Source organism: Pezoporus flaviventris, unplaced genomic scaffold (assembly GCF_033815535.1).
Source record: "Pezoporus flaviventris isolate CSIRO_AGI_PZ_B2104156 unplaced genomic scaffold, CSIRO_AGI_Pfla_v1 ptg000001l, whole genome shotgun sequence".
NCBI lineage: Eukaryota > Metazoa > Chordata > Aves > Psittaciformes > Psittacidae > Pezoporus > Pezoporus flaviventris.
Window position 1 is genome coordinate 6,025,784 of NW_026892549.1, and position 22,626 is coordinate 6,048,409.

At 39.8% G+C, this 22,626-nt stretch overlaps 1 protein-coding gene across 13 annotated transcripts in view; it reads left to right on the forward strand.

Moving 5' to 3' along the window:
- KALRN (kalirin RhoGEF kinase) overlaps positions 1-22,626 on the forward strand; it is a 514,073-nt gene that overhangs the window by 221,971 nt on the left and 269,476 nt on the right. For all 13 annotated transcript variants that reach the window (XM_061472089.1, XM_061472007.1, XM_061471725.1 and 10 more), the window contains exons 6-7: positions 8,882-9,004; positions 16,153-16,344. In XM_061472089.1, coding sequence (XP_061328073.1) covers positions 8,882-9,004; positions 16,153-16,344 — 315 coding nt within the window. The remainder of the gene's footprint in view (positions 1-8,881; positions 9,005-16,152; positions 16,345-22,626) is intronic.

Below are 22,626 nucleotides of genomic sequence, written 5' to 3' on the forward strand. Positions count from 1 at the left end.
GCAGTTCTCTGTAGATGATCTGTGCCCAGGAAAGGCCATTTCCATTTTAAGGAACAGAAAATCCTTTCCATGAATGCCTGAGTGTTTGGTGTCACTACATTTGGTGGAAAAGTACAATATTTCAAAAAGCAAGCAAAAAATGCAGATGCATAAAATACGCCCAGGTATCATTAGTCATATTTATGTGTTCAGGATCTGTAATTTTCTCCCACTTTCAACAATAAAATTATTGCTTCTCTGTTCAGCATTATAGAAATCACATGCCTTACTTTGTGCGTGGCTGTGGCTTGATATCTGTCAGGAAGAAAACCACAGATCTCTTACTCTGGCATTTAGTAGGAACATTCAGCGTGAGGATGTTGGAAAGGGTGCTCTGATATTAATACAAAGCCATTTGTCACATCACACATCTAGCTAATTTTCTAGTGGGTTGACAGTTGGGCCCATTGTCTGGAATAATTTAATGTACTGTATCTTAAACTTACTGTACTCTATGAATCATATACACAGATATTTATAATGGAAAATCTGTGTTCATGCAGCATTGAGGTTACACAAATACAGCTGTGGGTCTGAACCTTCAGCTGGTGTAAATTGGCCTCATTGGAACAACACCAGTATATCCTGGCTGTAGACCGTGCTGAACACATGTGAAAGGGAAAGATCTGGCAGAAGTATCGCCTTGTCCGTCGCTGTCTGTAAACAAGAGACAAACACAAAACCAAACACAACTTCGTGTTTAGGCTCTGGCTTAGCAAAGCATTTAAATGTACACTGAGTTCTATTTTAAACCTACAAGTACTTTGATTTAATTAAGGCTGTATTTATAGAGCGGTGTAGAGTGGTGATAGGAATTACAGCCAATTGGGATTTTTTTCTGTTGAAGCAGTTTTCATCAAATTTTATGATTCATGACAAAAACGAAATCTGCTATCAAAGTTTTCTTTAAGTCCAAAATTTATCTTGGGGCCAGTATACTCCTGTCAAGAACAGCCTTTTTCTTAGTGACCCTTCATGTAGCTAGCCCAGTGTCGGGCCCTGATGGATTCTCATGGCCCTGACCAGCTTCACCTGCAGCTTCCCCATTTCCGCCCATGGGCCAGGACCCCCACTGCAGCTGAGCTATATATGTCAGCCTCCAGCCTTCCTACAGTGCTGCCCTGGCTATGGCCTCTGATGAGTGGGATACTGATCCATCGACTGATTTTCATGCATTACCTGGGACCTGCCCTGGACCTGTGCTGTGATCATGGGATTATGCCTGAGCCTAGTTATGTGTACTGGACCTGATGCTGACCAGCTGATTGACTTCATAGCATAATCTTGGACATGTCTTGTCACCCACAACTTGCTGATGGTCTCTTGATTAAGCCTGTGTGCTGTCAGACCTCGGGGGCTGTGGTACAGGCTCTGACTAATGAGGCCCCTGTCTTGCCTGTTGGGCCTTTGTTTCTGGCTCTTTATTCCATAGGGAGCAGCTAGCCTGAACAGCCAGCTCCAGCCCTCTCACAAGCTTGAGTGGAGGGATTTTTCCGTATTCCAGGTAAATGAGTCTTCAGATTGCTGGCTCTTTTCATGTATAGCTTTGTGGAGATGTTGCTCTTCTGTTGGCCTTTTCCAGATGCACAGGTGACTTAGATATGCCTGGTTCCAACTAAACTGTAGTTATGACTCTCATCTAGAGGTATGAGGGGATGTTCTTGATTGATTGCCTTTCATAAATGTAGCTCACATGCAAATCTTTCCAGGATCAGGCCCTTGCATATCAGTTAATATTGTGTATGTACCACAAGTCTGTTGCATAGTGTTCTTTTGTTTTTTTTTTGGGTTTTTTTTTGTTTGTTTTGTTGTTGGGGATTTTTTGTTGTTTTTTGTTCAAATACTGGTAAGTTCAACTGCAAGAGATTTAAGGAACATGGCTTAATTTATCTTTGAGTTGTATTGAATAGTTGTGCTCAATGAGATAGGTACAGACCTTGCAGCTGGAAACTTCGTAAACCTCAAGAGAGGGACTCTAGCAGGTACTATACTGAGTGTATTACAGTAGAATCATAGAATAGTTAGGGTTGGAAAGGACCTTAAGATTATCAGGTTCCAAACCCCCTGCCATGGGCAGGGACACCTCACACTAAACCATCTCACCCAAGGCTCTGTCCAATCTGGCCTTGAACACTGCCAGGGATGGAGCATTCACAACCTCACTGGGCAACCCATTCCAGTGCTTCACCACCCTAACAAGAAAGAATTTCCTCCTTATATCCAATCTAAAGCTGTTTAAGCTTGAACCTGTTATCCCTTGTCCTGTCACTACAGTCCCTAATGAAGAGTCCCTCCCCAGCATCCCTATAGGTCCCCTTCAGATACTGGAAGGCTGCTATGAGGTCTCCACGCAGCCTTCTCTTCTCCAGGCTTTCTCAGCCTATCCTCATATGGGAGGTGCTCCAGTCCCCTGATCATCCTTGTGGCCTCCTCTGGACTTGTTCCAGCAGTTCCATGTCCTTTTTACGTTGAGGACATCAGAACTGCACTCAGTCCTCCAACTGAGGTCTCACGAGAGCAGAGGGGCAGGATCACCTCCTTCGACCTGCTGGTCACACTCCTTTTGATGCAGCCCAGGATACGGTTGGCTTTCTGGGCTGCAAGTGCACACTGAAGCCAGCTCATGTTCAGTTTCTCATCAACCAACACCCCCAAGTCCTTCTCCTCACAGCTGCTCTGAATCTCTTCTCTGCCCAACCTGTAGCTGTGCCTGGGATTGCTCTGACCCAGGTGTAGGACCTTGCACTTGGCATGGTTAAACCTCATAAGGTTGGCATCAGCCCACCTCACAAGCGTGTCAAGGTCCCTCTGGATGGCATTCGTTCCCTCCAGGGTATCAGCTCAACCACACAGCTTGGTGTCATTGGCAAACTTGCTGAGGGCGCACTCAATCCCACTGTCCATGTCAGTGACAAAAATGTCGAACAAGACTGGTCCCAACAGCAGTCCCTGAGAGGCACCACTCGTCACTGGTCTCCAAGTGGACACTGAGCCATTAAGCACAGCTCTTTGCGTGCGGCCATCCAGCCAGTTCTTTATCCACCAAGTGGTCCGTCTATCAAATTGATGTCTCTCTAATTTAGGGAGACAATAAACCCTCCCTGACCACAGTCGAAAGGTTTAAATACCTGGGAGGAAAACTTTTTCAACTTAAGGGACAGTGTTGACTTAAAAGCAAATGTGTATAAACTGGCTATGAATCTGGTTTAGGTCAGAGAGTATATGAAGTTTTCCTTAACAGGAGTAGAAAGTTTCTGGAACTGCTTCTCATAGGAAGAACTGAGTTGTGGTACTTGTTTTCAGGTGGAGCTTCGTCCCTTTATTGAAGGAAATTATATACTGTGGTTAGCTGCCAAAAGCAGTGATTGGACTTGACCTGAATGCCTCTTTGGGACCGTTTTCTTGATATGTGTTCTATGTTGTTCTTCAAGATTGTGTGGTTATAATGGTTATCATTCTGACCTTACCCATATGAGTTTGATATTTATGGCTCAGAACATACAGAAAAGATGATTTGCTACAAGCAGGTTCATAATTAATTTCAGTCCTAATATAGTATTAGCTGGATTTGGGTTTTATTATTTTTAGCATGTATAAACAATTTCATTAATGAATATATTCAGTTCACTAGCTGCCAAACCCATAAAGGCTGAAATCTTCTCATCAGTATTGCTTGGTATAGGGTGTACTGCCAGCTGTGTGATGGGAACATCATCCTGTGCTGCTCTCCAGCACTGTTTCAGAATCCAGTGCTAATGCTCCTCTCACTGAGCTCTGATAAAAGCTGGAGAGCAGAGGTTATTTGAAATGATGTTATAAATCTCATTTTACCTGAGGTGGGGCTAGACAGCACACAGCCTGCATACATGCTGTTCCATATCTGTGCATTTCTTCTCTGTTGTCAAACAGATGTTCTCTCCTTGTACTCACTAGCCTGCCAGATGTTACAAATCCAGGGGAAGTATGGACTCACATTCTTCCTCCTTAGGACTTACTCATGACCAGCTTGAGACCTGCTGTATGGTCTAACACTTAACCTGGATTTTCTAGTAACTCATCATCTATGCTGACAATGCAAGAGATTAAGAACTCATTGTTACCAGCACAGCTGGTATTTGGGATATGATCTGATGCTCTCTCAAGTAAAGTGGCCTCAAGGCAATGTGTAATAATTACTGGCACATGCATGACCATTAATGTTGTTAGGTTAGATGCTTTAGCGAAGTGTTGGGCAGAGACTCTTTAGATCATTCTCAGTTCTTCCAACTCTTTCATAAGAGACTAATTTTCATAATTAAATGTAGTGCTTAACATTTTTCAGGATATGCATTCACTGTCCTTTATGTTTTCTTAGAAAAGGGGACTACAAGAGATAATAGCATTAAAAGTTTATCTTCTGGTTTAAGTATGTTTGACCCCTTTCCCCAGCTACTCAGCCACTGGAAAACTGTTAAACTACTTAACTGGTCTCCAGTTTGTCTACAGCAATGTGGAGAAATGCCAGTCTGGGAGACACTGAGGACAGTCAGTTCATGTGTTTTAAGTACTGCAATATCCAATCTTAGTTATTCTGCACTCCAGTTTAGTGTGAATTCGTGGCTGCAGGAATGATTTGCAGACTTAAGAGAATTAACTCCCTGGCAGTCAGCATGACTCCAGCAAAGAAATAAGTCAAAGGAACAATTAAAGCTCGGTTAATTTTATGGTAATCACTAGGCTGGGTCTGGTAGAGCAGTCTTTTTCATGAATGGTGTGAGGTCAATTCATACAGTGCTATATAGCAATGACACGGAAAATCTCAGCTGAGACACTGTGTATCTGGTTTAAGCTGATCTCATAGTGCACATTCTCCAGAGTCTGATATTTACTGTATTAAAAACTCATTCCCTTTGATAAGTTAGTTTCCCTGTCAATGATGTTGAGCATTTTTTCCAGGAGCCCAACTTAGCTCCTTGAAACTGGGGAGGCCCTCACAGGATTGAGTAAAATAGCAATTGTTTTGGGGTTATTGCCATGCTCACATCCTTAATGGTGTGCTTTAATTAAGCCAACTGGGCAGCACACTCACTCCAGGAACACAGGAAGCATCAGCATTTCTCATGTGGAAAACAAACTTGAAAGCTTTCAGGAAATATTACTAGTAGTATGGGTCAGGCCAGACAATGTTCACAGACCTTCATATTGAAACCTCTGGCCACACAGTGCAGACTCACAGCCTCATCCACCATCTGTTATTTTCAGAGCCTCAACTTCCAGTCATCTTATTATGAGAAAATTGTGTCAGTCCACTTTAGACTTTGTGGTCAAAGGAAAAAGTTTGAAAACACAATCCATTAGCTCTCAAAAGCAAATAAGAACTTGCTTGTATGTATTTATTTAAATCCCATGACTGTTGAGCAAATCTCATGATCTGTGGGACTGTGAGATACTTTTTTCGTGCATCCTTGATTAGGAGGGTGAAAATACAAGGTTTTCCATGATTCCAGATCTGTGCAGTAGAGAAAACCCAATACTCTCTTCTGAGTGCGTGGGGAAAATGTCTACAGTTAAGTAAGCATTAAACAGAAATGCTTAAGCAGTTTCTGAAGGAACCAGCTGTGGAAACGAGCCATGTAGACAAATCCAAGCGGTACTGTGCTGTTTTGAGGGTCAGTTAGTATTCCACACAGCACTGGACTGCACCATGCAGAGGTACCAGTTCATCTGGAAGTTATTTGAGTATGCCCCGTCCCTGGCAGTGTTCAAGACCAGGTTGGATTTCAACCTCATCTATTTGAAATTGTCCCTGCCTGTGGCAGGGCTGCTGGAACTAGGTGATCTTTAGGGACCTTTTCAGTTTGGAAATCACTCTATGATTCTGTGTTCTCAGATACGGTAATGCATTGCATAAAGTAGATGTGTCTGTGGTCTTGCCGAGCCCTGGTCACTGTGTAAAATGCGCGATTATAAATACTTTTTATTATTCATTAAGATGAGAGCAGTGAAAGTTTTTATAGAGTAAAGTGCATCATTAACCCTACTTCAGACCATAGAGAATCTGCATCTTTTGACTGCACTCATTCCTAGGCATCTTGCTTTATTTTCTCCCTACTACAAACCACATGAAACTCAAACGTCTTCATTCTCTGTGCATTCAAGTGAGACTTCAGAGCATCAGGGAGAGACTTCAGACCATAATGATAATTTGCTACAGGTATAGGCCAGCTGAAACCAACATATTTTTTTATGAACAGTTATCATAGAGAGATTTAAAGACTAAACTGAAATTGAATCTCTTCTAAAATCTGCCATTGTCTATTAATAGAAGTTTTAAAAACGTTGTTTTGGAAGGTGGTACAGATCTCATCATTAAGGTCTGTTCAGTATTCTTCATAATTCTTGAAGGTTATTCCTTCAACTGCTATTGTGTATTTCAATTTATTAAAGAAGACAAAAAAGGCTAATCATCTCTTAAATGTCCTTTTTTCTTTCTTTCTTTGATAGTTTATTATTATATTTTAAAAGGCAGAAGCATGGTTTAACTTAAGCTAGGTTCTCATCCAATCGTATATGTATAGATTAGATGGAGGAAATGTTCCCTATCCACAGAATAATAGATTACTTCTTAAATTACTTGTCTTAAAAAGATCCTGATTTGGCTTTGCTGAGCATAAAATATTAGATTTACTGTTTATTTTTAGTGGATTGCTGCCAGTTTTCTTCTCCCTGAATGTCTTTACATTGTTTAAAACATTAAAAAATGTTCACAACATATATCTACTTACAAGAAATCTGTGTTGCCTTCTCAGCAGAGATGTAAAAGCTTGTTGTTGGGATATGAACTTTGCTGTCATGGAATTTTTCTTTCCTTATTGGCTTTATAGCTTTTTTGGTTTTTAAGCCCACAACTGCGGCAAGTTATTTTGTGCTAATGCTGCTTATTAAAGCTTAATAAAGTGAGAAAAGGAAATCCAGTGAGAAAGCTTTAGGTGTCTCTTCAGATTATAGTATGTTGTTTCATTCTGCTTAATTGTCAGTAATATTTGAAACCTCCTATCCTTGTAAAATCTTTTTATTTGTACTTTTGGAAGAAATGGTGATGGGCCTGATCTTGGTCACCTCTATGAGTACAAATAGAAAGTCACTGTGTCAATGATATTACTTTGGACTTGCACCTTTGTAACTTGAACCAAATTTGGCCTTTAAGACTATTCATCAATACAAAATACAAGCTACTGTAGGCTCTGTAGTTGTAAGTGTATTTTCATAAACAAAAGATTAAGAAGTCAGGTGTAAGTGACAGATTTTTTAGGGACTAGGTCAGTGTAGTGTGTCTGGTGACATTGGAGCACTTGCAGGGTTTATTTGCTTCTCAATGAACAGGATACTCAGTGCTATTTCTGCAAATCCCCTGCACAAAGCAGTGCATTCCCATGCTGAATTGAGTGCTTAGCATGAAATGCTGAGTTTATGGAAGGATTCCTAGGTGACCTACACAGGGCCTTTACTCTAAGAGTACTGTCTCTACCGGGAGCAGGTAACTGACCCTGAGAAACTATAGCAACATGCAGTGCCTGAGCAGTGAATTCTGAGGTTTCTTAAGCTGTCACAAGTCAAAAATTATCACTCATTGCTAAACAACAAAACAGCTCTTGACTGGAGAACATGTAAATGTTAAAACAAAGATCTTGACTGATCCTTTGACTGTAAGGTAGTTGGTTAGAAGCTGCATTTTCACCCTTTCTCTAACACCAGGAGCTAACCTGACCTGACCTCCACTGCCCCTCTAGTTAGTTTTTTGGTTTGTTTTGGTTTTGTTGTTTTTTTTTTTCTTATAATGAATTAAGTTGGGCTTGATTTTTTTATCCTGAAAGAGTCCCTATTAATATACCCAGCTTGCTGGGATGGAGATGAGGGAACATAGTTGGAAGGGACTTAGTAACAGAAATGTCAGTAGAAAAGAAGAAATTGGAGAATGTAATGCCCACAGAGCCATAGGCAGGAGCAAAGAACGAAAGTTTCTCACTTTGAATGCATTTAGTCTCTAACATAACATGGAACAAGCCAAAACATAAACACACTATCTTCTAACTGAGTTGTGACTGCTTATAATGACTGAATGTGCTGCAGATTGAAATATCACATTAACGTGCTGCAAAATAAAGAATGGGTTTCATCAACTTTATTGAATGTATTCCCTTCTGTATCTGAAGCACTCTACTACACCTTTTGCTTGGAAGAAGTTGTAATGTGTACTCTTTATGGATATTAATAATAGTTTTTTATTTTTTTTTCTCCATCCCCAAAATAAGTGAAAGATAGACTGGGTTCTGGCTTTGGAATTACAAATATCTAGTAAATATAAGTGTAGGAAGTCAACTGGCTACTTGAATGAAACATTTGAAAACTTAACATATAAATGAAAAAGAAAGGGGGGGGGGCGAGAAAATAGCATCAGTAATATTTACAGAGGTTTGGGTCCATTTCTGGAAAAGGGCACGTTATGAACTGCTAGGTTTTCAGTCAGTGAAGCAACCCTTGATTTTTAAGTCCTTTCGCTGCTATCTTTCTATGCACGTAATTCCCATTACTTATAGGAAAAGACTATGGGATCAGCTTACTGAGGAGCATGCTTTATGAATTATGTTTCCTGACCTATCATTCTGTTAATAATGAAATATAGTGATAACTTCAATGCTTCCTTTGCTCAACAACATCTTATTTTTATGAGAAACATAGAGGAGGGTTTTTTTTGGTTCATGTTGCATATACATCTGCCTTGAAACTCTTGAGTTTTTGCACTGTCTCTTGTTTTTTCTCATCCCTAACACTTTTTTCCTCTGTCCTGTACAAATACTTCTAGATGTTCGACTGGATCAGCCACAACAAAGAATTGTTCCTGCAGAGTCACACGGAGATTGGTGTGAGCTACCAACATGCCCTTGACCTACAGACGCAGCACAATCACTTTGCCATGAATTCCATGGTGAGTTGAAAGCACAATGTGTCTGTGCGCATGAGTGAGGAAAGGGCTGGCACATGCGGCCGCCTCCAATTCAGAGATCACTATGGATCTGTGGGAGGTGAAGTGAGAAGAGTCAGGCTGGGCTATAACAGCAGCCCTCTCTCCGGAAAAGTGTTGCTCTGTTCACCCAGGCACTGCTATGTGAATATTTCCTTGACTTAACAGTAGAGCAGTCCTGTGGAGCTTGTTTACACTTGGAGAGCAAATATAGTATTTTTAAAAGTTTTTGACATTTCTTTGACTAGGAATTAATGAGAGCTGTAGGTGGTACCTTAATAATTCCTGCTTCTCCCCCCCCCCCGCTAAGGTACTTTTCAAAATCTTGAAAAAGAGACAGTTCTCAAGCTGTCAGTTGTGGCCACAGTGGGATTTTGGCTTTTTCAGCAGTGAATTGGTCAGTCTTTTTGAATGCAACTCATTTACCTTAGGGTTTTTAAAGAGAAAAAAAAAAAAGTGTCATTATAATTTATAAGTCCTTTGCTCACTTATTCTTTCCAGGTATAAGGTGTTAGTTCTGGAAACTGCTCTGCTTTCAGCACAGAAATGAGGACAGAATGTATTGATGTTTTAATTATTTCACTGGGTTAGAAAGATGCGTGCATACCCCTGCTGCAACTGCACAGTATAGAGATGACCCCTCTCTGAATGCTCTCTGTCAACTACACAAAAGCTTCCTCTGAGTAAACCAACTCCTACAGGTGTACCTTGTCATGCTGTGCATGGTCAGACTAAAGTTGCACTGGGGCTGAGACCTCAAAAGTGGTGGTTGATGTTTAAGTTGGCAATGTAAGTCACTAGACCCTCACCATACTATGACACCAAAGGGCAAGGTAAAAAAGAAGCCTTGACTACCTGAGGTCGTTAAAGACTGCACACTGCTTTCATAAGTTTACAGGTGTTAACCCTGGTAGTCTGGCACAGTTCCAGACCAAGTAATTAACTTCTGTGACCTAAATTCCACACACTATTGCCACCTACCTAGTTATTCCTCACTTAAGCACTGTGGTTCACTAGGACATTGCTTAACAGTGGAACATGAGAAATGTTTATAATGTCTATTAATGTATCCATTGTGATCATAATTGAGAGGAGTACTGAAAAACAGGCTGTAGGCACCTGAATCTTTAAGCTTACCATCGCAATGCCACCCAACAAAATACAGCTTAGCACTGCCTCCATATAACACTGCTACTCGGAGGAGCAAATAAGCATATCCTGGAGGTTAGTGCATTAAAGTCATCTGGCTTATGAAAGATGCAAAGTTGGTCATAATTCTTCAGAAAACACTATTAGAAGAGCCAGCCTGGAGGACCTCCCCTTATCTTTTTTCCATTGCTGTCTGGTATTATTTTCTTAAAATAACTGGGAGCTAAACTTGGAGAGAGAGAATTGTTGTTAATAGAAAATTAAGGAGTGACAGGGAGGGTCTAACTAATGGAAAAATTATTTTCCTCCATTATTCTTCCCTCTGTCCCCAAGTGAACTTTTTGGGGGGAATTGGAGGAATCCATGGAGGTGAGACATTTCCAAAGATCTTGGAAGAAGTTCTTGTGACAGAGACCTCTCGGTGGCTGCACTGTGGCTTGTAGCTGTGCCGTCTCACCATCTCAGTGGTGTCAAACTCCTCTCTAATACAGCTGTCCAGCAGAGAGACCTTTTTGGCTGAGGGGAAAGCGCAGCAGATGATGAGCCTCCCTTTTTGTGCTGTCTCCAGTATAACCCACGCATATAGAAGCCCATACAGTCAGCATGAATCAATCTGCAAAGAAGATTGGCTCCTCCATCTCTTTAGGAATATAACTCAAAGAGAGTAGTACATCTGCGTGTTATTTTTCATATCGTACTTTTCTTTAGGCTTTAGTTGAATTTTAGACCTAGAATCCCCTCTGATGATGGGGTGATGTCCTCTTGTTTTGGATCAACATTGATTCATGCAGCAAGCAGGCAAAGTTAATTCAGCTTGGGTTTCTATTTTAAACAATTCTTGTGGTATGCTCTCTCAGTAGGAGCTTTTTAAAAAAATTCTTCAACAGATTTTGGTTGTCAAAGGTTGTGTAAGGAACTGTGGTATTGCTGTCAACAGTAGGGCAAAGTCAGGCTAAAAAAGACTGGCTTTTGGGGCTTGTTTTGTTTTGTTAATACATTAAAATCAATATTGAGAGAAGTTACAGAGAAGGGCAATGTAGCTGAGGATGGCTGCATGTTTTACAGAGAAAACCCTTACAAACTTCAATGGAAACTGGGTCGGATCTTGCATCTCTAAGGTGTTTTGCTTTGATTGTTTCTATTTCTTTGCCTATTTTTTTTTTTTTTTACCTTTAAGCCAGGCATAACTAATAATAATTAAAATATTTCCTTCAGTTCCTCTAGAAAATGCACTCTCCAAATGTTTATTGGGTCATGCCTTTTGCACGTGCCCTTCCTATACTTCTCTATAGGCATGCTGTGACCGCAGCTTCTTGGGAGAACAATTTATTACTCTGTTTTTTTACAATAATAATTCTTTTTTTTAAATGAACAGTGTGGGAAGTGGAGAAGTTGTGTATTTGAGGTAGTAAACTGTAGTAGGCTTTTTTTTTGTTTTTTTTTTCCTGTGACTCAAGGCAGTGCCTGTTTTCACTTCAGTTTCAAAATAAATTATGTTAGTCTTTATCACAGCTGTACAGTGTTTATATTGAAACAATAATACTTTGCACAAAGACAAATCTTCAGCTCCAGTGCTTCAAGTAATCTTAATCTAATAAATTCACTAGAGAAAATAAAACCCTGTTTCAATATGACACAAAGCATACTGGTTGTAGTTCTGCACTTGGATACTTGGTATATGTTTCATTTGGTCTGAGTGAAATTATTTGTATTTTCTTTCTTGGAATTGTTTATGCCTGGATCCATTAACCTCCTTAAAGAATGAGTTATTACTTTCCGTGGGATGTGTGTAAAAATGGGAGTGTTCAGTGGTGGCATTGCCGCCTATCCTGCTGTCCCAGAGTTAGCTATCTGACACTAGATGGAGGTGCATGTTGTCCTAAGGAAAGTCCTAATAAATTTCAAGGACATTACAATTATCGTGTAAAGGCTAATGACGTCTATTGAAAAGTCCCAACATTTGTCTTGTATGAACAGTATTTTTCTGAATGTAGGCTGTGTTAAAATGCCATCCAATATTATTCTGCAACAGGCTACATATAATTGGTCTTCTTAAAAATACTTAAAGGTCTTAAAGATATCTCAGGAGTTTATTTTGTCACTTAAAACCTTCTGCTTTGGATTTACGCATTAGGTTCATTTCACAGATGGTTTCTAAACTCACAGTAACAGAGTTCAAGCTGGTTATTTTTTATTTTATTTCAAAGAACAACTCTTCAACAATCAAATTTCACCTTCAATTAATCTGCAAATCCCTTCCTTTGCAGCCCACCTTCACTGATTGCCATCACAGTATCACAACTAGTTCTGTAGGAAATGAGATGAACACAAGCAAATTCCTTGTAGATTTAATGCTTCTCACTGTTCGTTTTTCTTTTGTGAGTGTAAGGTATTCTTTTTATGCATGTATCAGAAGGAAGTATTGTGCCAGCTACAGTTGGAGAGTTTAATTAAGATGGAAGGTCTCGCAGCATGCCCTCTAGATGATCAGGACTGAATTAGTGTATTTTCCTGTGGGAAATCGTTCCGCAATTGGAACTCCACAGCGGTCAATGCATATTCCTGAGACTGAGGACTGTTATCCTACCAAGTGTTAGGAACCTTGGCAGTGATTGCTTACAATAGAAGGAACGCCTGTGTTATAGACATTGATGATCAGAATCAAGGCCTTGTTTAGGTGACAGAGATGGACAAAGAGGGGTATGTGCACTTGCAAGGCATTACACACCCTTCCTAAACTGTAAAAGAAACTCTTGTGATGCTGACCTACGTGTTGGGAAATTTTTCCTTTTTTTTTTCTAGTCAAATGATTTTTACAAGGCAAAGATCCTGGGTTATGACTCAAGTTTCAAAATTTAAATAAAGTCAGTGAAAAATTACCTCTAACATGGAACGTAATTTTCAAAAGTCTGCTAATACATGTAAATGAAAGGTTTATCAATGATAAAGAATATATATTAGCCAAAAATTGGTTGTATCCTAGTGTCACAACAACAGAATGTCAACTGAAACACTTTTAACTTTACTTCTAGACATTAATATATTGTTTTCTCATTGTTTGACCTATTGTAGTCCTATACAGCCATAGATCAGTACTTTTTGGGGATGCCTCTCAGTTTTGAGAAAAAAAGATGAGGCCTTAGGTTATACTTAAAGTGAGACTTTCTATGTACCTGCTTGTCTTTTCCATGTGGCTCAATGTAAAAAAGGGAGTCTCCATCTTCTTTGTAGCCACCCTTTAAATACTGGAACATGTTGATAAGGTCTCCCCTGAGATGCCTTTGCTCAAGGCTGAACAAGCCCAGCTTTCTCAGCCTTTCCTCATACAGTAGGCTTCCCAGTCCTTTGATCATCTTTGTGTCCCTTCTCTGGAGCCCCTCCAGCCTGTCTACATCTTTTTGGTATAGCAGGAACCAAAACTGAACACAGTATTTGAGGTGTGGCCTGACTCACAGCCCTGAGTGGGATAATGACTTCATTATTTCTGCTGGTGATGCCCTTGTTGATGCAACCCAGAGACACTGGACAGTCTTATGTGCAGTGTTTCTGCTTCACTGAGGTGGGACAGATAAAGCAGATGTACAGAGTGCATATATTGGAAGTAGGAAGTATGTCCACTGCACTACCTGATGGAGTTATACAGAAGAGCACATCACATGTGATAGTGCACTTGAATCCATTTTTTCCTCAGAAGACAACAGGGGAAGCTCAGGAATCTCTGTTTCCTGAGCCAGTTTCACTAGATGCTATAAGAATGGATGTGTGAACAGGTAACTCCCAAGCCGATCCTTGCTTTCTGCTGGAAAAGCTATGGAGTTAGTGGGATGGCTGCAGTGGGTTGGTACTCTTCCATGAGAAATTCTCATCTACAGAGGTGAAATTTCATCCATAAAAATTCTCATCTCTGTATAAGAATATAACAGACAGAACAACATATAAATCTCCTTAGCTTAAGCCCCAGAACATCTGCTGCATTTCAATTATTCTTACTTTTACCTTTCTGCTAGTTAACACATCTATATACTGTAGCTGTAGGGAACTAAGTTGTTTTTCTCCATGCTCATTGTGTTGCAATGGCTGAGATAATTTGGGGGGGGGGGAATAAATAAATAAAAGCAAGCTGAAAGCAACAAATTTTTACATGAAATTAAAACTTCTCCAGCACCTTTTCCTTCAAACACAGCAAAGTTTCAGGCCTACATTTGGCGCAGCTCATCCAAGCTTTAACAACTGTAGAGATGCTGCAAGACTGCTTTCAGGTTAGAAGACTGGACCTGAAATGTTGCACATGATCTTGGCTGAGGCTCAGTCATAAAGATTTTCTGGGAGAAAGGCTTAAATATTTAGTCTAAGTTCTAGTTTCTGATCTAGAGGGACACAAAGAAATGTTTGACTGTGGATTGTGGTCAAATTTCCAAACTTTAAACTCCACAACAATTTTGATCACTTTCTCTAATTGTACTGGAAAAAAGAAATTATTTAAAATAAATCTGACAATTTTGAGCCGAATCCATTTTTAAGAAAAGGATATGTAATAAGGGGGGGAGTGGGGAAACAAGCCCAAAACTAAAGACTGGGTATTGCTATAGGTCTGTGTTATTTATGTGACAGCTGTTGCAGTCACGGTTCTATCGGGGGAGCAGAGTGGCTCTAAAAGCTGTGGCCCCATCTTGTTTTCCTTTAGTATGTACAGATATGATGAGTGTACTTCGTAGTTATCCCCCACACTTTGCCTGACACACTTGCCCGACATACTTAGTTTGAACCTGTGCTTGCCTTGGCAGTTCTCTGTTGTGTTTCATGTTTGGATTGGCAGATACTTTTCCACATTGTGCTCCCACTCACTATGATGAGATCCTGCTCCAACGAACATTTCCACCTGTGATTTATTATTTGCCCGTGAGTAATACTGTTAAAATCATCAGGGCTGTGTCTGTCCTTGTTCATCAGCATCTTACAGATTCTACTCTCTGAAATTCCTAAAGCCCTTTTGAAATACTTTCGTGAGACAAGAAAGTGGTGAGTCAACATTAATAAAACATCTCAAATTCTGGGATGCTCCTTTCCTCTGGTAAGGAGGAAAGAGAAGTGTTTGCATCAAATGATGTTCCAGATATCTGCAAGACAGCCGTCATCTGTCTTTGATGCTGCATCTTTGTAAGACATTGTCATGATGGCTATTTACGTTTAGGTTTATGTTCCAGTGTGGAATGGGGATGTTGTAATACAATTACATTGCTGTCCACAATTCAGTTTGAAGAGAAAACCCTATCTTTCCACTACTTCAAGGCTGAATAAAAACCGTTGTGGAAAATTCTTATGAAAGAAACTTTTTTCAAAATGTAGATTTTTTGAATCCTTCTAAATTCAGAATGTAGTTAAATGATATCTCTGCTGGAGAACAGCTTAAAATAACCTGCAAAAAAGATAACATTTTAACTGAAGAATATAATTTAATAGACATTTCTGTGGAAAATCTTATGTTTCTATAGAGTATCCTTATGAGCTCTTTTAAATTCTATAAGACTTTTTCATTTGTTGGCACTACATGGCTATAAGGGGTTGTCAGGTTCTCAAAGGACAGAAAGCAAACATTTCACTTACAAATATGTGGATCTAGCATCCAGAAATATGAAGAAATGAAAGAGAAATATCAAGAATAAGATATAAGCAAGGAGTAGACCTTAACAGGTGAGTAAATAGCTAAAGTATGACAAATTAGTTTTCCATAAATAAATTAAAGGGGAGAGGGGGAGATAACAGTGGTAGATAATGGCATAGATGTGCAAAAAGATTCCCCAGGGATGTGTCATGCCTGCTATTCACGCATATTTAAGCAGGTAGTTGATTGCTCTTGTTGAACTGCTAGGCTTCGCTCCAGCTGAAGGTGTTTGGAATGTGTAATGAAGGCACAGGGTGGTCACAATTCTTTCTTCTCTTTATGTGTGCTTTTTAATTTTCAGAATGCCTATGTCAACATCAATAGGATCATGTCTGTTGCAACAAGGCTTTCCGAGGCAGGCCATTATGCTTCCCAGCAAATCAAACAAATATCTAGCCAGCTGGATCAAGAGTGGAAGAGTTTTGCTGCAGCTCTGGATGAACGCAGCACCATCTTAGCCATGTCTGCTGTCTTTCACCAGAAAGCTGAACAGGTGAGCTGCTTTCGTGAGTGATGAAATGATCCTCTGCTACTTAATAATGATGATGCTTCAATTAAAACCTAATGGCTTTTGGCATATATGCAATGAGGTTAAGAGCCTTGTTACTAGTGGATCAGTGTCTCAAAACCAAATAGTAATGCTTGCCCTTCTCTCCAAAAAATGGGTAAGAAAATATGTTTATGCCATAATGATGAGAGAGGATAACTGACTGAAGTGCACTAGTACAGTAACATGCTGCTTTATTTCTGTTGCCTAATATTTCATCAATGCTGTGGTTAAATTCAGGATTACTGTGGTCAGAGAAACAGTGTGCATCTGCACTTACACGTATATGTGGTATGTGCACAGGAATATTCACACATATGACATAGACCCATACAGGCAGACAATTTCTAGGAGTCAAAGCACATTATTGTCAACGAAACTTACAGAATTCATTCCACTATCTACTCCTGCAGTGCCTTCCATAGGCCCAAACTTTGTTAGACCTCACAAAGTATATATTTCAGAGACAGCTAAATCCACGAAAATTTTCCTTGTCCCAGAACTCTGGTTTGTGTCTTTAACAACTACCAGAATGGTTCCATAATTTCATAGCTACAAAAGATTTAAAGTATGTCAATTAATAAAACTTCTGCATTTTTTACACCTAATGGTGATTGTTCAACTTTGACTATATGTTGATTAGATTCGTTTTCCAGTGACAAACACTGCTTTGAGGCTCTCTTCCGTATTGTTGTGTTGTTTTTCCAAGTAGTTAATATCAAAGCTACTAAGTGTGCTTGATGTTTATAAAATGACCCATACTTCAGGTGACTGAAGAAGTAGTTATAACTAATAAGCCAGAAATTGTGCCTCACAATTCAGAATAGATGTATGGAAAAGTTTAGCTCAAAGAGTAAAGATTTGCATTATTGTTTGTTTCTGACTGTAGAATTGTAGTGAATTTTTCCCTATTTTGTGTTTCCTATTGACAACAGGCCATAGCATAGAGCGATCACTCACCCTACTGGGCGCTTACTCATGTAAGCACACTCAGTGGCTTTGATGGGACTGGTACACTAGGATGATGCCCAGTACAAGAACTTTCACTGAGTATGATGGGCACTGTAGTGTTTAGGTATTGTCTTAATGTTAATAATTGTCAGTCATCATATGTTTGTAAAGAAAAATGAAAAAAAAACTTCTATACAGTCTGTAGTCACAATCAGAATGTTTAAAGTTTATTAATTAATCAATTCTTGTTTGTTTGGGATTTGGGTTTTGGGGTGTTTTGCCATTTTTTTTTAATGAGCAATCCCCTGTTTTTCTGAAGTGTCAGTCTTGTTTGCAATTTATGAGTAGTTGCTGAGGTATTGTATAGCATCAAAGTCAATGAAACAGAAAGCTGTATTGAACTGACTGTGAAGCTAGAAGTGAGTATTTTTTTTCCACTGCCTTCTGAACTGTCAAAGTGGATATTTTGCCTCAGCCATAACTTCAAAAAAAAAAGTTACACTAATGTCACTTTCAGCTTTTGGTCTTTTTTACTTCACAGTTGTATGGATGGGTCTGAAAAACCCAGTCATGTTTGGCATAAGGACTCCTCTTCATAAGGAACTTAAGAAATTCGTACTGTGTGACAGAAGACAGTCTTACATTACTAACAGGAGAATTTGCTAATTACGAACAGCAATTAATCCTCACTTGCAATAAGAGAAAATTCAGTGGAAAAGTGCTAATGTGAAAGCTGTAAACTTTGGTGAAAAAAAAAAAAAAAAAGTAAAAATATGGGAGCCAGTGTGTATCCAGTAGCCAGAACTAAAATTTCAGCTTTGATTTAGTAACTCTGGTAGATAAACCAATGACTTGAATGCTAATAATTTGGTCATTTGACCTCTGTATGGTATAAAGTGACATATTTGGGATTAGGTCTGTAACTTACTCTGTTGCCTATCAAGCATTCATTCTAAATGTGGCTATTTGGTATCACCCAGGCTTTTTTTTAAGTCAAATCAGGGCTTCATTATTTTGTAATAAATAAGGTTTAAATCTCTGAAGCAAAGATGTAGATAAACTCACTATTTCCTCTGTCACAGATCAAATCTCTTTTCACTCCCTTTGTTCTGTCAGTAAAGGTAATCTTGATGTGGATTCAACCATATTTCCCACACTGTACCCCTGCTTCCCTCATACGGATCAGATACACAGATTTTCTTTCCTTCTCCAGAGTGATAAGCTGCTACAGTCTCTTTGTTCATTCCTTCCTATTGATTGAAGCTCTCTGTGATGCCAACAGGAAGCAAGTCTTTTAGGACCGTAATCTTTCAGCCTTTGGCACACCCCAGACTGCAAGGAAGTTGTTGGCTTGGGTCAGAGATTTATGAAAAGCTCTATGATCTCTATAATGCGCAAGCTGAGCAGGAAGCAACTTGTTTTTCAAGGTCTCTTCCTAAAGACCCCACACAGAAAATTGCACAGAATACAATTTGTCTGGCTTGGAAGGATAAAAGGCTGAGTCAACCCTGCTGAGAATTGAACCTCACATCTGTCTTCATGTGCCTCAGAATCACGTTGCTTTCCTGGCTCTTATTGCAGATACATGTGGCATGTTGAATGGGACTTAGCTGAATGAGTTCCTGGATCAAAGCGCTTTTGGTTTGCTTTTTTTCTTCTTTCTTTCTTTTTTCATTTTTTTTCTTTGTGTGTGTGCACATGTGTGTCTTCCTTGAATTTTTTAAACACAATTTGTATGTACTAAACCATCATCAAGAAGAGAAAAAAAGGACAAATCTTGCTAACTTAGCTTAAAGCCAGGCTTCCTTCAGCACATGTGTTTGATCAGAAGCCAGTAAACTAAACCCAAAACAGTGACTATGTCCAGATCAAGGTGCAACTCAGGATATTCAATGGAGGTGCTTTCCAAATATCCCTCAGTTCCACCTGCTACAAATCTATTGGTTGGTTGGTTGTTTTGGGTTTTTTTTTTTACTTCTTTTTACTCTTCACTCCCTTACCCACATGCTCACATGGAGATATCCTAGTGCAAAAGACAATCTGCTTCTGTATCTTTAGGTATGTCTGAGGCTATTCAAAGTTGCAAGAGAACGTAGGAGAGCATGCCTTATCTCATTGTGATTTCAAGAGAACTGTGCTTATTTACTCCAGATGAGATTCCAGCCCACTAACTGCCAGATGGGGAAAGCAGACATACCAGGTGTCCTCCCTTTCTTGGATGTAATCTCTGAAAGTGTGCTAAAGTGTTCATAAGATGCTCACTCTACAGATTCTGTCAGAATGAACAAATTAATATCTTCAAGCAGCCAAGAGACCTCAACCAATTAATTCTGGGTCAGGGTCTACTCTCAGACATGCAAGAGCAGTAATACCATTTAAAGTAGTAGGTGATAGGTGCACAGGCTAGACATTTATGCTGATTCTCTGAAAAATGACCCCTGACCATTTGTTTCATATTACCGTACTCCTCAACCAGGAAGACTACTGGTTCTCTCATCTCTGCCTAGATTTCTCTAAGCACATCCTGAACTCTCGTATTTGAGGAAAGGAAATGTGAAAGTCGGGGGGGGGGGGAGAGGGCAAAAGAAGAGGAAGAATGTGAGGAATGGGAGAAAAGGAAAAGCCAGTTGATATCTGGAAGATGCAGGGATAAGGCCACAATAACTTCTGCATTAAATGGGAAAACTCCAGAAACAGCAATAGGAAACATACAAGTGGCCTCATACAAAATATTCAGGGCACAAGAGATATAGTTCACTGAGGGAAGTGGTATCATGGCCTTCCTTCCATATTTCTCCACAGGCATTCTGGAGCATGAAAGTTTGGTTTTAATTTGTCTGTGGCCTATACTACCCTGCTTATCCTGCAGCTTCCCCACAGAGGCCTAGCAAGCAGTAAGCAAAGACTGCAAAAAATGTGGAGAAATGTGGACTATAAAATGTCTGAGCTGTGTTTTGGAGTAACCACGTGAGACAGCATAGCAGTCCCTGAATAAAGTTACTAAGAAGTGCTCTTGAGAATATACTATTACCTGGCCTAATACAGAACTTGCGACTTAGTGAATAGGTTGTGACTCAGGAGTAAGCATAGGTTGTTTCTTTAAAGTTACTTTTGGGTTGAATCAGAGGCACAAAGGTACCTTAGGGACTTTTTTATTTTTTAGGGGAATTTTTTCTTAATCTCTCCTGAAGTCTTGAAAAGCATGGGCAATTATTGGAGCCTGTCATTTCAAATCATATTTAAGCAGCTTTTATGTTCCCAGCAGGAACTATTCTAGTCTATGGGCTAACAAGAAATTTAAGCAATTAATTCAAATGGTATTTAGTATCCGGTGGACAGTAACAGCTCCTATTTCGACCCAACAGTTAGCAATTTAGAATTTTTAATGTATCTTTTTCAACTCTGTCAAATAGTGATTTTGTGATATGAATATGTTTCTAGCATGAATGCTTACATTTAGTCTTTCTCTGTGTTTGCTGCAGTGTGTGACAACTAAAATTAACACAGAATCAGAATAGTTCAGGTTAGAAGGGACCTTAAAGATCACCCAGTTCCAGCTCCTTGCCATGGGCAGGGACACCTCCCACTAGATCAGGTTGCTCAAAGCCCCATCCAGCCCTGCTCTGAAGACTGCCAGGGGTAGGGCAGGCAAAACATCTTGGGGTAACATGTTCCAGTACCTCATCATCCTCACAGTAAAGAACTTCTTATATCTAATCTACCCTCTTTCAGTTTAAAGCCATTCCCCCTTGTCCTGTTACTACATGCCCTTGTAAAAAGTCCCTCCATATTTCTTGTAGGCACCCTTTAGGTACTGGAAGACTGCACTAAGGTCTCCCAGGAGCCTTCTCATCTCTAGGCTGAACAAGTCCAACTTTGTTGGCCTGTCTTCATGGGAGAGGTGCTCCAGCCCCCTGATCATCTTTGTGGCCCTCCTCTGGACTTGCTCCAACCGGTCCATGTCCTTCTTATGTTGGGGACCCCAGAGCTGAACACAGTACTGCAAGTGGGGTCTCACAGGAGTGGACTAGGAGAGAAACACCTCCCTTGACTGCTGATCACATTTCTTTTTATGCAGCCCTGAATAGGATTGGTTTTCTGGGACGTGTAGCTGCTTTTTTCAAAATGCCCTAATCAATAGTCCTATGGTATCAACTAAGACTTTACAAAAGTCTTTAAAAAAACCTGTTTGGTCTCCCTGTGTGAATCTATACACACACCACAGACCACTATACGCTATTTTAGGATATTAAGTAAAATACTGACAGCTTGCATTTCTTAAAACCTTTTAAAACAGATGATGCCAACTGCTCCTGCTAGTGGCAGAAGTGAAATTACTGATGTAATTGTTGATGTGGCGTTGTCTATATACAATAGATACACAAAAGAAAGATGTCAGACAACAAGGTGGAAATGTGGTTATGTGCATAGGATCTTCTTGAGACTTCTCTCACCTACTGAGCAAATCAAAGTCTGGGGATATGGCAGTATATAAGTGAGAAGACTATAAGAGCTTGTACTAAAATTGGTAGAATTCAGCAGTTTTGATAAGAGCAGTAACAGTGTGATTCCAGCAGCAGGAAAAGTGGTCTATGATGTGTAAAGGTCTTTTGTTCACTCTTTTGACCAAGAGGTTCATATAACAGTGAGAGAAGGGATTGATCTCAGCTCTGTGCTCTTAAAACTGTGTAGGTAATGATGTGAATTCCACTACCTTGGCACAAAAGATGATGATTTCAGCTTTATGCAAGGTGTTTGCAGATCTCATCTGAAGACATTCAACAGATCAGGAGTCAAACCAGTGCAAGAGAGCTTGCCATCCTTGCCTCTGGTGTTCTAGAAATCAGTTTTCACTGTTAGATTTGTACTTTGTAGATGTGAAAATTTAGGAATTCATCTTTGTCACTGAATCTTTGTGCACTGAAAAGCATTTACAATGCAAACACTTTATAGGCTTGATTACACAGCAGCATAGTGAATAGCTTTAAACTGCTAATAAAAAAGGATGCTGATGGCAGAGTCAGAGCTGAATTGAAATTCTTTGCTTTGAATCTCCCAGCCCCTCATGCTGTGAGTGCTTTACTAACAAGCCACAGGTGAACACTTCATGAGTGCATAAAGCTGTGATCCTGGGGGTGGGTTTGTGGCATTCTGTGTTCACCCTGCAGGGTACTGCATCTGTTGTATAATTGGCTGTTCTTTTTTTATAAATAGCCACGAAGTACAGCAGGCTGGTTTAACAGAAATGTGGAGGAAGAGAAAATATTAATGAGAAGT